This window comes from Rhinatrema bivittatum, chromosome 5, assembly GCF_901001135.1.
Source record: "Rhinatrema bivittatum chromosome 5, aRhiBiv1.1, whole genome shotgun sequence".
Lineage (NCBI taxonomy): Eukaryota > Metazoa > Chordata > Amphibia > Gymnophiona > Rhinatrematidae > Rhinatrema > Rhinatrema bivittatum.
This window is the reverse complement of record NC_042619.1, coordinates 148,044,661-148,058,451: the sequence shown is the minus strand read 5'-3', so window position 1 is coordinate 148,058,451 and position 13,791 is coordinate 148,044,661. Positions and strand designations below refer to the sequence as shown.

Here is a 13,791-nt window from a genome sequence, read left to right as displayed (position 1 = left end):
ACTCCGCACTCACACTAAGTTCTTGCCTAAGGTAGTATCGGAGTTTCACATTAATCAATCCATTATACTACCTACCTTCTTTGCCAGGCCCCATTCCAATCCAGGAGAACAGGCTCTGCATACCCTTGACTGTAAACGGGCTCTAGCATTCTACCTAGACCATACAGCTGCCCACAGGGAAAGCACTCAATTGTTTGTCTCTTTCCACCCTAACAAGTTAGGGAAGCCTGTGGGTAAGCAGACTATCTCCTCCTGGTTGGCGGACTGCATATCCTTTTGCTATAAGCAAGCGGGCATTCCATTTCAAGACTGTTAAAGCACACTCTGTGAGGGCCATGGCGACTTCAGTAGCACATCTACGATCGGTGCCGCTTCTTGACATTTGCAGGACTGCCACCTGGAGTTCTCTCCACACCTTTGCAGCCCACTATTGCTTGGACAAAGCCGGAAGACAAGATTCCATCTTCGGCCAGTTTGTCTTTCATAACCTATTTACAACGTGACATACCAACACCCTTCCGCCTAGAAGCACAGTCTAGATGTATTCCACACATTAAGAAAGGTGGAAAGAAGGCAAAACAATTAACGGCATGGTTAAAAGGGGAGGTGAAAGAAGCTATTTTAACCAAAAGATCTTCATTCAAAAATTGGAAGAAGGATCAAATAGGATAAAGCATAAAGGTTGGCAAGTTAAATGTAAGACATTGATAAGACAGGCTAAGAGAGAATTTGAAAAGAAGTTGGCCGCAGAGGCAAAAACTCACAGTAAAAACTTTTAAAAATATATCCAAAGCAGAAAGCCTGTGAGGGAGTCAGTTGGACCGTTAGATGATCGAGGGGTTAAAGGGGCACTTAGAGAAGATAAGGCCATCGCGGAAAGATTAAATGATTTCTTTGCTTCTGTGTTTACTGAAGAGGATGTTGGGGAGGTACCCGTAATGGAGAAGGTTTTCATGAGTAATGATTCAGATGGACTGAATCAAATCACGGTGAACCTAGAAGATGTGGTAGGCCTGATTGAAAAACTGAAGAGTAGTAAATCACCTGGACCGGATGGTATACACCCCAGAGTTCTGAAGGAACTAAAAAATGAAATTTCAGACCTATTAGTAAAAATTTGTAACCTAGCATTAAAATCATCCATTGTACTTGAAGACTGGAGGATAGCAAATGTAACCCCAATATTTAAAAAGGGCTCCAGGGGCGATCCGGGAAACTACAGACCGGTTAGCCTGACTTCAGTGCCAGGAAAAATAGTGGAAAGTGTTCTAAACATCAAAATCACAGAACATATAGAAAGACATGGTTTAATGGAACAAAGTCAGCATGGCTTTACCCAGGGCAAGTCTTGCCTCACAAATCTGCTCCACTTTTTTGAAGGAGTTAAACATGTGGATAAAGGTGAACCGGTAGATGTAGTATACTTGTATTTTCTGAAGGTGTTTGACAAAGTTCCTCATGAGAGGCTTCTAGGAAAAGTAAAAAGTCATGGGATAGGTGGCGATGTCCTTTCGTGGATTGCAAACTGGCTAAAAGACAGGAAACAGAGTAGGATTAAATGGACAATTTTCTCAGTGGAAGGGAGTGGACAGTGGAGTGCCTCAGGGTTCTGTATTGGGACCCTTACTTTTCAATATATTTATAAAAGATCTGGAAAGAAATATGACAAGTGAGATAATCAAATTTGCAGATGACACAAAATTGTTCAGAGTAGTTAAATCACAAGCAGATTGTGATAAATTGCAGGAAGACCTTGTGAGACTGGAAAATTGGGCATCCAAATGGCAGATGAAATTTAATGTGGATAAGTGCAAGGTGATGCATATAGGGAAAAATAACCCATGCTATAGTTACACAATGTTGGGTTCCATATTAGGTGCTACAACCCAAGAAAGAGATCTAGGCGTCATAGTGGATAACACATTGAAATCGTCTGTTCAGTGTGCTGCGGCAGTCAAAAAGCAAACAATGTTGGGAATTATTAGAAAGGGAATGGTGAATAAAACGGAAAATGTCATAATGCCTCTGTATCGCTCCATGGTGAGACCGCACCTTGAATACTGTGTACAATTCTGGTCGCTGCATCTCAAAGATATAATTGCGGTGGAGAAGTTACAGAGAAGGGCTACCAAAATAATAAGGGGAATGGAACAGCTCCCCTATGAGAAAAGACTAAAGAGGTTAGGACTTTTCAGCTTGGAGAAGAGATGGCTGAGGGGGGATATGATAGAGATGTTTAAAATTGAGAGGTCTAAAACAGGTAGATGTGAATCGGTTATTTTACTCTTTCGGATAGTAGAAAGACTAGGGGGCACTCTATGAAGTTAGCATGGGACACATTTAAAACTAATCGTATAAAGTTCTTTTTTACTCAACGCACAATTAAACTCTGGAATTTGTTGCCAGAGAATGTGGTTAGTGCAGTTAGTATAGCGGTGTTTAAAAAAGGATTGGATAAGTTCTTGGAGGAGAAGTCCATTATCTGCTATTAAGTTCACTTAGAGAATAGCCACTGCCATTAGCAATGGTAACATGGGATAGACTTAGTGTTTGGGTACATGCCAGGTTCTTATGGCCTGGATTGGCCACTGTTGGAAACAGGATGCTGGGCTTGATGGACCCTTGGTCTGACCCAGTATGGCATTTTCTTATGTTCTTATGCCTGTTAGGGTTCAGGATGGCCTGAGCCAAATTTTATCCCAGTCCTAGCGCCTTGCACACCTGGGTACATTTGGTGCATTTCTCGGACATCCTCAACTCTGTACTCACCCATATGTGAGGACTACCATCCTGCTTGTCCTGTGAGAAAGCAAATGTTGCTTACCTGTAACAGGTGTTCTCACATGACAGTAGGATGTTAGTCCTCATGAAACCCGCCCGCCGCCCCGCAATGTTGGGTTCGTTACGTTTTCTTATTTTATTTTTTGGCACTGCCTTAGCTTTTAAACAAGACTGAAGGGGGACCTCTGCTGGCTGCAGGGTTAGTGCCATGCTGGGCATGCCCACAAGGGGCCAGTCAAAGTTCTGGAAACTTTGACAGAAGTGTTCCATGATTGGGCTCCATCGTGTGATGTCACCCATATGTGAGGACTAACATCCTGCTGTCCTGTGAGAACACCTGTTACAGGTAAGCAACATTTGCTATACTCTTGGTCTCCGTCACTTCCATCGGGAGGCTGTTCCATGCGTGCACCACCCTCTCTGTAAAGAATTATTTCCTAAGACTACTCCTGAGTCTACCCCGTTTCAACTTCTTTGCATGACCCCTCATTCTAGAGCTTTCTTTCTGTTGAAAAACATTTAGTGATAATCTGTGGAATATTCCAGTTGCAATGACTGCTTGGGCACCTATAAATTGGAATCTTCCCAGCTCCAGGATGAATAGTCTCTGCTGTAGTGGACTAAAGGCTTGAGAGGAGCCTCAAATCTTTGACCTGCTACCTGCCATCATAGAAGAGAAGTTGGAAGTAGGGTGCAAGAGAAAAATTAAATAAAATACAAATGTCAACAGAAAACAGAGCAATACAAAATTACTATTTGGTTATTTTAATAGATTGAAAATAACTGTGCCAAAAAATTAGGCACATCTTCTTGCCTGAGAGGGCATAAACTATAAATTGTAATTAAACTGCAAATTTCTGTATTTTGTGTTAAAGGGGTATATAATTCTATATTGTAATTAAATTGCTTTCTCTCATGAAAGTTTGCCAGTCTGGGATATGTGTGTGTGTTTTGATTTTTTTTAATTGTTCAATGTGACCGTTGAACATTTTCAGTGAGACACTTGTAAAGCTTTCTGAATTAAATTTGAGGCTCAGGAAACTTTTAAACCTAGTATGATACATTCTTTTTGGCCTGCTAGTTGCTCCTTTCTCTTTAGTTTTTTTTAAACAAAGCTCATTCCTGGTACCAGGAGCTTTCATTCACAACTACCATTTTTCTGCACTTATAAGATCCTTCAGCTGTTTCTAGTTTGGTCATTACAGCATGGTCTCAAGGTCTGGAACCCCTGTATCATGGACTCTAAATCTGGCTAGCATGTGTTAAACTTAAGTACACCCCACCTTGGTTGACCCAGGGACCTTTTGCATGGAATTGCACAGCATTTCCATTGAGCCGCCAGGCTGACTCCAGTAAGAAAGATGTTTTAAATTGGTTCAGGATGAATATTAGTAACTTGCTGGCTTTTTTTTTGTTTTTAGTACTAAACATTTTTCTTTCGGTTGTTTCATGTTTAAGTCTACCTCCATTTTAGTGAAACAATAGAGTTGGATGCAATTTGTTCTTCAGTTCTTGATTTTAAATTGAAAGGTATTTTGAATTTCCATAAGGCTTCATATGCATTTGATATTTTCAGAATTTGCCACACTTTTTTTTGAATACTCTTATCAATTTTGTTTGGTGCTGCAGTTTTGGCTTGAATTTGCATACTTAAGTTAACATGGTCTTGATATTTTCAATTTCTCTTATGTAACTTTCTTCCTCATATAAATTTAGCAAAATTGTAAGTAATTGATGAAATTTCTTGAAAATGTGCCAACCACACAATCATAACTTTAAGGCTTTTCAGGAATACACAATATGATTTAAATTCAGATATTTTTTGTTTTGTACTTTGACACACAGTAGCAAATAGCAAATTAATATATAGAATGACCCTGAATTATTTTTTACATTGAGAACAAAATGTAGAAACTATTTGTGAGTATAATTAACTTGGTTATCACAGATATGTTTTATTTTTCCAACAGGTACAGAGTTTATATATATTAAACGTCTATGAGCTATGATTGATGTGATATATATTTTAACTAGTGGGGATACTGGATAAGCAAATACTATTTTCTGCCCAATGCAGGGGAGCCTCAAGAGTAGCAGACAGATCTCACCTCAGGAATTCATCCATGAACTGAAGTCAGGAGCTGCAGATGAACAACTTGTCACATACTTACAGTCTCTTCGTGTATCGCTCACTAGCAACCCTGTCAGGTATTTGCATAAATTTAATTTTTTATAAATATTCTTCACTTTTTGTGATTATTTTGTATTAGTATTAATTGGGTATAGGATATAATGCATAACAGTACACATGGGTTAATTTACATCAGTTGGCAAATAAATGGTAACCAACATCAGGGCTCCAGCCCTATTTCAAGCATTCAATCTTATATTTAGCTACCAAATACAAGCAGTGAAAACTTGTAGACAAGGTGGAGACTGTTATTTTGGCACCAAATGTGGGACTAATGGCATATAAGAAGTTTCAAAATTGTGGAACTGATGGGACAGTTTCAAAATTGTACCAATATGTTGTGTTTTTTTTCCTTTGAATACAAGCACACTCAAAGGAGGCAGCACACATGAATCATGTAACGTTTTGCATAACTTTCTGGAGGGAATGTTGTGGCATTTTGAGAAGCTTTTAAGCACCTCCATTAAGGGTCCTATGTGAAAGTGAGCCAGCTGTGACTGTTTTAATTTTCTAGCTCTAGGACTAACAGATTGCTAGTCTTTTGCTGTGTGTTGTGCTCTTGACTTGTTTTTGCTCATTTTCCTAGTGCTTTTTGTTTTCTTTTTTAGTGTCCCTGGTTAGGTATTTTTGGTTCTTTTTGAAGTTCATTTTTCATGACTTTATTCAACAATTCATAGCCTACTTATTTTATTTTTTTCTTCTTTCTGGAGAAAAATGTGTTCTCAACTTAATTTTTTTTTCCTTAAATATGTTCACAAAACAGCTGTAAATGTTGTTCCTGGAATTGCTCATAAGATGTTCATTACTGACCAGTGCTATAGATTCTCAGTGACAAGCAGGATGGCAGTCCTCATGTGGAGTGAAATCAGATGGAGCCTGACAGAACTTCAAAGTTGGGGAATTCCCATGGGTGCTGATGGAGTGGATACCGCTAGAGTCACCATTGTGGGCATCGGGTGCCATGGATGCTGCTCAATGTTTTACACTTACCTTGACAATGCTTATGTTTTATCCTATTTTCTTCAGATGGATCCTTCTTCCAATTTTTGAAGGATTTTTTTGGCTAAAATAGCCTCTTTCACCTCACCTTTTAACCATGACGGTAATCGTTTTGCCTTCCTTCCACCTTTCTTAATGCGCGGAATACATATGGACTGCGCCTCTAGGATTGTATTTTTAAACAATGTCCAAGCTGTTGAACACTTTTAACCTTTGCAGCTGCACCTTTCAGTTTTTTTCTAACTATTTTCCTCATTTTATCAAAGTTTCCCTTTTTAAAATTTAGTGTTAGAGCTGCAGATTTACTTATTGTCCCCCTTCCAGTTATTAGTTTAAATTTGATCATGTTATGATCACTGTTGCCAAGTGGCCCCACCACCGTTACTTCTTTCACCAAATCTTGCGTTCCACTAAGAATTAAATCTAAAATAGCTCCCTCTCTTGTAGATTCCTGAACCAATTGCTCCATGAAGCAGTCATTTATTACATCCAGGAACTTTATGTCTCTAGCAAGTCCTGATGTTACATTTACCCAGTCAATATTGGGGTAATTGAAATCTAAAAACACCACAGAGCAGGAGAACTGCACTTCAATAATATCCAAACACGAGAGTGCAGAAGAAAGTAAGTCCAAACCACAAGGTAAATCAAAACAGCTCTAAGGAGCCTGAAATTTTTAATTCTTTTTTGAATGGCAACTCCACTGACTTGCAATCACACCACAGTATAGACCGCGTCCCCCGACACGGTCCCGTGTTTCGCCAAGGGCTGCATCGGGGGGGAGCAACAAGGTTATCAAGGCACTGTAAATAAACATTCCGCCTCGATACAGTAGCCCCGAAAGGGCTCAATCGAGAATTGGAATGGCATCTGTTCACATAAAGAGTGTGGGGTCACCAGAGATTGCTTGCTGTATGCACTGCTAGTTGCGCCTCAGGAACGGGGGCCACGCTGATTGGCCCCTAGTGACCATGTGACCTGTCAACCTGAGTTTCGCGCTCACTCCGGTAGGTTTAAATACCTGTCTGCAGTCAAGATGGACGCGCTCCCTGCCATTTTTGAAACTGCTCTGCATTCAGGTATGCGATTTATTTGAATCTGAAATAGTATTAACATGTCGGCTTTGTCCAGCTTATGTCCTAACCTTTGTATGTTTATTTACAGTGCCTTGATAACCTTGTTGCTCCCCCCCGATGCAGCCCTTGGCGAAACACGGGACCGTGTCGGGGGACGCGGTCTATACTGTGGTGTGATTGCAAGTCAGTGGAGTTGCCATTCAAAAAAGAATTAAAAATTTCAGGCTCCTTAGAGCTGTTTTGATTTACCTTGTGGTTTGGACTTACTTTCTTCTGCACTCTCGTGTTTGGGTAATTGAAATCTCCCATTATTATTGCACTGCCAAATTGGTTTGCTTCCCTGATTTCTCTTAGCATTTCATCATCTGTCTGACCATTTTGTCCAGGTGGATGGTAGTATACTCCTATCACTATACTCTTACCCAACACACATGGGATTTCTACCCATATAGATTCTACTGAGTATTTACTCTCTTGTATGATCTTTATCCTGTTGGACTCTATACCTTCCCGGACATAAAGTGCCACACCCCCACCAAGTTGATCCTCCCTATCATTGCGATATAATTTGTACCCTGATATAGCACTGTCCCATTGGTTATCCTCCTTCCACCAAGTCTCTGTGATGCCAATTATGTCAATCTCATCATTTGCTGCTAAACACTCTAACTCTCCCATCTTACTTCTTAGATTTCTGGCATTGGCATACAGACATTTCAAAGTGTGGTTTTTGCTTGTTTTAACAACCTGCTTTTCAGTTGTTTGGGATAATTTGGTAATCATTAGCTTTGGTGATTTTTTACATATAGGCATATGAACTATGTTTGCTTTTGATGGAACCTCTCTGTTGGGATGCCCTAACTCTCCTGTTTCATTAGTATCCTTCAAGGATACATTTCTCCGAACCATGCACTGCTGAGTGACTGTCTGCTTTCCCCCTTGTTCTAGTTTAAAAGCTGCTCTATCTCCTTTTTGAAAGTTAGTGCCAGCAGCTTGGTTCCACTCTGGTTAAGGTGGAGCCAGTCCTTTCGGAAAAGTCTCCCCTTTCCCCAAAAGTTTCCCCAGTTCCTTAGAAAGCTGAATCCCTCTTCCCTGCACCATCGTCTCATCCACACATTGAAACTCTGGAGCTCTGCCTGCCTTTGGGGACCTGCACGTGGAACAGGAAGCATTTCAGAGAATGCCACCCTGGAGGTTCTGGATTTCAGCTTCCTACCTAAAATCCTAAATTTGGCTTCCAGAACCTCTCTCCCACATTTTCCTATGTCGTTGGTGCCCACATGTACCACAACAGCCGGCTCCTCCCCAACACTGTCTGTAATCCTATCTAGGTGACGCGTGAGGTCTGCCACCTTTGCACCAGGTAGGCAAGTTACCAGGCGGTCCTCACGTCCACCAGCCACCCTGCTATCTACATTTCTAATAATTGAATCACCAACTATGATGGCCGGCCTAACCCTTCCCTCCTGGGCAGTAGTCCTGGGAGATTTGTCCTCAGTGCGAGAGGACAATACATCACCTGGAGAGCAGGTCCTTGCTACAGGATCACTTCCTGCTACACCAGGGTGATGTTCTCCTACTTCATTATGCTACAAGAAAGCCTGGGTTTGGAAATCTGCATGGCGCAGCAGTTGCAACCCAAAACTGCTTTCTGGGCTGACTGGAGGAAACCATTTGGTCTTTAGCTGCCCTCATTTACTATGTTTCTTCACTTTGTAAGTTCTTGAATGAAGGCAGATCATTCATAGCATTGAGTGTTGTACTGTATTGTGCTGACAAGTATAAAACAAATAGTGACTGATGTGGTTTCCTGAAGGATGATAATATATAGTTCAATTGATGATAATTTTCTTGTTGCTGTTTCCTTTTTCATCTAATAAGTCATTTTTCTGCTGTAAGCTGTGCATTTCAATGAACAGCTGTCAGGACCTAAGACTTAGATACTCAATATCACTTCTGGCTTTGACCATTTTATCTCAAAGTAGAAACTGAACTTGTTTTGTTTTGTATCAGAATGAAGAATGTTAAAGTAGTGTATTCTTTTCATATAAATACTAAGAGAAACAGTAGCAATGTTTGACATATCTGACCAGTTTCACTATTTTGCAATTTTTGTAATTCAAGACTATATTTTCTGTTTTTCATATGCATATATTTTATTAGGCTTAATCTTCAATTTGGCCAGGGTTCAAACAATTTTCTGGAATCAAATGACTGCATTTTCTCCTAGGACAAGCAGGATGGTAGTCCTCACACATGGGTGACATCATTGGATGGAGCCCGGCACAGAGCTTTGATCTCAAAAAACTCTATCTTTTAGTGTGCCCTACTGAGCATGTGCAGCTGTAGTCATTACTCTGCCCCCTGGGCAGAGTCCCTCAGTCTTTTTTGTTCTGTGGAGCTGTGTAGTCTCAAAGGTGTGTGCCTCACGGTATTCAGGTGTGCTCTCTTAGTTTTTGTAAGCGATTTTTTTTCCCAGAGCTGCAGCTGTTTTCTTCCCTTTTCTCTTAAAGTAGTTTTATTCTTCTGTTTTTCATCTTTCCAATTATCTGCCAGCCGCATGATGGGCTTTCCCCTGTGCAGCCTGGCAGAGTCTTACAAAAACTGCAGGAGCTTTTTTTTTAAATTTTTTTTTTTATTTTTGTCCTCTTTTTGCTCTGTTTTTTTTCTCTTTTTCCACAGTGCTGACAGGACTGACTTATGCAGTCTATCGGTGATCCGTGTAGGCCGCTGAGCCTGGGGACTTGCCTGAGTTGTACCCGGGCTGGAGTTCCATGGCTGTTCATCGATGGATTCAGATGGTGGAAGGATAGAGGACCATGCCGTTCCTATGGAAAGGAGAGGTCATCCACCCCACATCTCAAGGAACTACTCTCCATGGGCGGGAATCCTGGATGATATTACCTCCTCTCCTGCTTACCAGCCTTGGCAATGTAGTCTCCCTGGGAGAGAGAGTGAGTGGACCTGGGCTAGCAGCTTGCTGCCACACCTTGGTGCCATGCCCCTGAATGGTTGCCTGTGCACAGCTGTGACCAGTGAGTTGTTTGTGCGACGCATTGATGTCGGGACTGCGTCTGGGACCGGGCCCATCTTCAGGTACCATGGTCACCCTTGACGCTGTTGAGGTCCAGGATCACCCTTGTTGCCATCCAGGTGCGTGATTGCTTACAATGCCATAGTGGCCTTCTGTGCCTTCGGCATCGGGGGAACTGGAGTCTTGCTGCACAGACTTGGGCATTGAGGGGGCGGAGCACAGTGCAAGTCGATGCCCTCGATACACCGATGCCTTGAGGCTGCACTGCCCTCGATATCGCAGTACCCTAGTGCAGTGAACTCGTGCCCTCTGTGCACTTGCACTCAATACTGTGGAGACCATGGTAACATCGATGCCACTGTACTCTTGATGCCATACTCTCCCTTCATACATCAAGGTGCATGCATGGCTATCCTAGGAGCTGTCGAGATCGAAGCGGGGGCAGGCCCTCAGTGCTGTTGAGGTGTGTAACATCGATGCTGCGGCAGCCCTCGATGCCATCGAGGTGGGTACCCTTGATGCCGCGGCCCCCCACTAGGTTGTCTAGGTGCGCGGCCTCTGCCAGCATAACCTTAATGCCATTGCAATGCAATGCTGCCCCAATACCACTGATGCCCTTGAGGCCATCGAGGTGTGGGGCCACTGTAGAAGCTTTCATACCACTGCCTCTCATTACCGCTTCGACTATGTCTGGCTCCACCGACCAGGCACTGTGTTCGCCATTGAGCATCCTTGTCACTCCCAAGGCCATCGACCGCTGGGGTTCTCTGAGGCCCCTGCATGATCCTGCAGCTCTAGGGTGGCAAGGGTTTTTTGGCTTCTTTGTGATCGAGCACAGGGGTAGCTATCTACTAAGGCACCCTGATGCACTGGTGAATCCGTAAATAGTGGTTTGGTGCCCTTAAGGCTCCTGGGTGGTGTTCACTATGGAGCACTGAGAAGCTCAGAGCTGTCCCTTCAGCTGACAATCCCAGCATTGGAGGCTCTGCCAGGATGCACACACCATCAATGTTAATGGGCACTAGCGAGGATCTCATCGGCTGTAATGCTTGTGAAACCATCGAGCTTGCAGCATCGACACCCCTGGATGAATAAGTGAGCAGCGGGGAATTGCCGTTGGCATTGGCGGTCATCTGTTCTTTTTGGTATTGATGACCTGTGGGTAGGCTTCAGGGCCTCTCACTGGAGACACCCATGGTTTCCTTGATCAATACCTTCGGCAGAGTCTCCGTCGAGGCCCCTGGGCTTTTGACGTCCGTGGGCACCTATGGCATTAGAGATGGCACTATTTACTGTTGAACTTGTTAAAGTTTGGTTTAGTGCAGTCAAGGCCCTGTGTTCAGAGTCATTGAGTGCCCGGGGTGGCTTTGCGTTGGTGAGCACGAAGACTTCGTGGGCCCTATGGGAATTGTCACTGCTCTGGGCACCAGTGGCTGCAGTCTGAGATTGTAGGACATGTCCACAGTACTCCATAAGCACCTGCGTTCGCCAGGGACTTTGCTGCTGTTGTTCCCTATGGGATTCGCAGATGAGCCGGTTTCGACACAGTTTCGAGGGCCCGCCTCTCATAGCATTATTGAGTATTGGAAGGAGCGATGCCATAGACTGCCACCCTCCACCAGGCCTTACCCAGAACACCAGTGGTGCTGGGGATGCCTTCGTCACAGTGTTTCCTCCACTCCGCTGGAGTTACTGTAACGACGTGCAGCTTGCGGGTTGGGAATAAGGCGTCTGTTCCAAGTGCCTCAGACGCTGGCAGGCAGCATTGTCCCTGTTTAGAGTTCTGCCATCTTTCATCATGGTCTCAGCCTCCATGTCAGTCCACACCGCATAATGCTGAGGAGCACTAGCAGGGGATGTGTGTTTACTTACTCTGGTTGTGGGGTAGCATGTAACCAGACTGTGGCATGTGGTTCTCTGTCCTTACTGGGGCATGGGATTTCTCCCACAAGCACAGCACTTAGGATCATAGGTGTGTTGCCATCCTTGGATGGGTTACCACTGCATGAGTTCCGCCCAGCATACTTTTGCAGCGGAGGGCTTCTAATTGTCGTCTTCCTGGGCGTTTGTGTGTGTTTCTAAATGTTTTTTCCCTTTGGGTGGTCACATGTGTTCCGCAGCCGCAGGACTGATCTAGGACTACATTCCTGGTCAGATCTTGAGGAGAGTGGACATCGAGAGAATGGTGTGAGAGTCCTCTCTCAGCAGAGGAATGTCTTTAGACCTCTACCACGTCAGACTCCCTTTCTTGTGGATTAACAAAAGGGGCGGAGGTTTATTGATGATGATAAAAGAATTTAAACTTACCCTTCAATCAGTAGACATTCTCACCCATTTCGAAATTACTTTACTAAAATCAAATCACTTGCAAATTTGCTTAATTTATGCCCCTCCGGGATTATTAGAAGTTAATGTCTCTCCATTAATAGAATTTATTGTTAACAATATAAACATAGATCTCCCTACAGTCATACTTGGAGACTTTAACTTGCATGTGGACACTGTTCCACTATCCTCCAATTGTATGCTATAGGCTTCCAGCAAATTATAAATCTTCCAACTCATAAGGCTTGTCATACACTGGATCTTGTATTTATCAATTGTCAAGTAGAAAATGCCTCTGCTCCCACAATCTTACAGATTCCCTGGTCAGATCACTGGCTAATCTCTAAAAATCTCAGGATTCACTACCCTAAATGCGAAACACTTACTCAGAAATCTATCATTGAATATAGAAAACATGTCATCAAGACGATCTAATAGATCTCATGCGAAAGGCTCGGAAAACCTAGATTGTAACTGCCATTAATTTACTCACTAAAAATGTAGCTGACACTTGCTGTCCTATAATAAAAAAGAAATAAAATATAATAAACATAGATCCCCCTGGTACACCTCTGAGCTCAAATCAATGAAGCGATTCCTAAGGAACGCAAAAAAAAATAAAATGGCGGAACAACTCTACCACAATAACCTTGAGTAAATACAAGATCCTGCTCACCAAATATAAATCTAGTACAAATAAGTCTAAGAGAGATTATTACTCGAACAATATCCATGACTACCAATATAATCAGAGAGCTTTATTCTCATATGTAGCAGATCTAACCAACTCCTCCTTGAACTCAATTTCGTATATCATCACTAAAAGAAAATGTAGTGAGATTGCAAACTTTTTTCAGAGACAAAACACTAAATCTGTTAAAAAAAAAAAAAAAAAAAAAAAAAAAAAAAATTTACATATTCAGGTTCCCTGTAAGATAACACTCCCAACAAATCCAGAAATTTCATGGTCCGAATTTGATATTTCCTCAACTGAAATTGAGTGCATCATGAACAAAAAAAATGAACCCTGCCACTCATCCCTTAGACGCCATTTCCATCAAATTAAGACGATACCCAATCTAATTGCAAAACCCATAGCTGACATTAACCTCTCCTTAAACCAAGGTTCCTTTCCTGATATCCTTAAATGTGCCTGTTGCAACCGTCGCTGCCCGGCTTCACTCCACCTACCTTTCTTTTTCTGCGGCGACTCCTGCTCCTTGTGGATATCTGGCTGTCACGGCGTCTGCCCACCGTCCTCTCCGGCGTTCCCGGATCAGCTTGGACGCTGCCTCCCACCATACTCCTCAGGTACCTTAGGGCGCATGCGCTGTGTGGCCCTCATTCTTATTTCCTCTATGGCGCGTACCTCAGGGGCGTCCCCC

At 42.8% G+C, this 13,791-nt stretch overlaps 1 protein-coding gene across 1 annotated transcript in view; it reads left to right on the top strand.

The window, feature by feature from the left end:
* Positions 1-13,791, top strand: part of DIAPH3 (diaphanous related formin 3) — a 1,173,174-nt gene that overhangs the window by 167,091 nt on the left and 992,292 nt on the right. Inside the window, exon 5 of the mRNA XM_029602990.1 lies at positions 4,859-4,989. Coding sequence (XP_029458850.1) covers positions 4,859-4,989 — 131 coding nt within the window. The remainder of the gene's footprint in view (positions 1-4,858; positions 4,990-13,791) is intronic.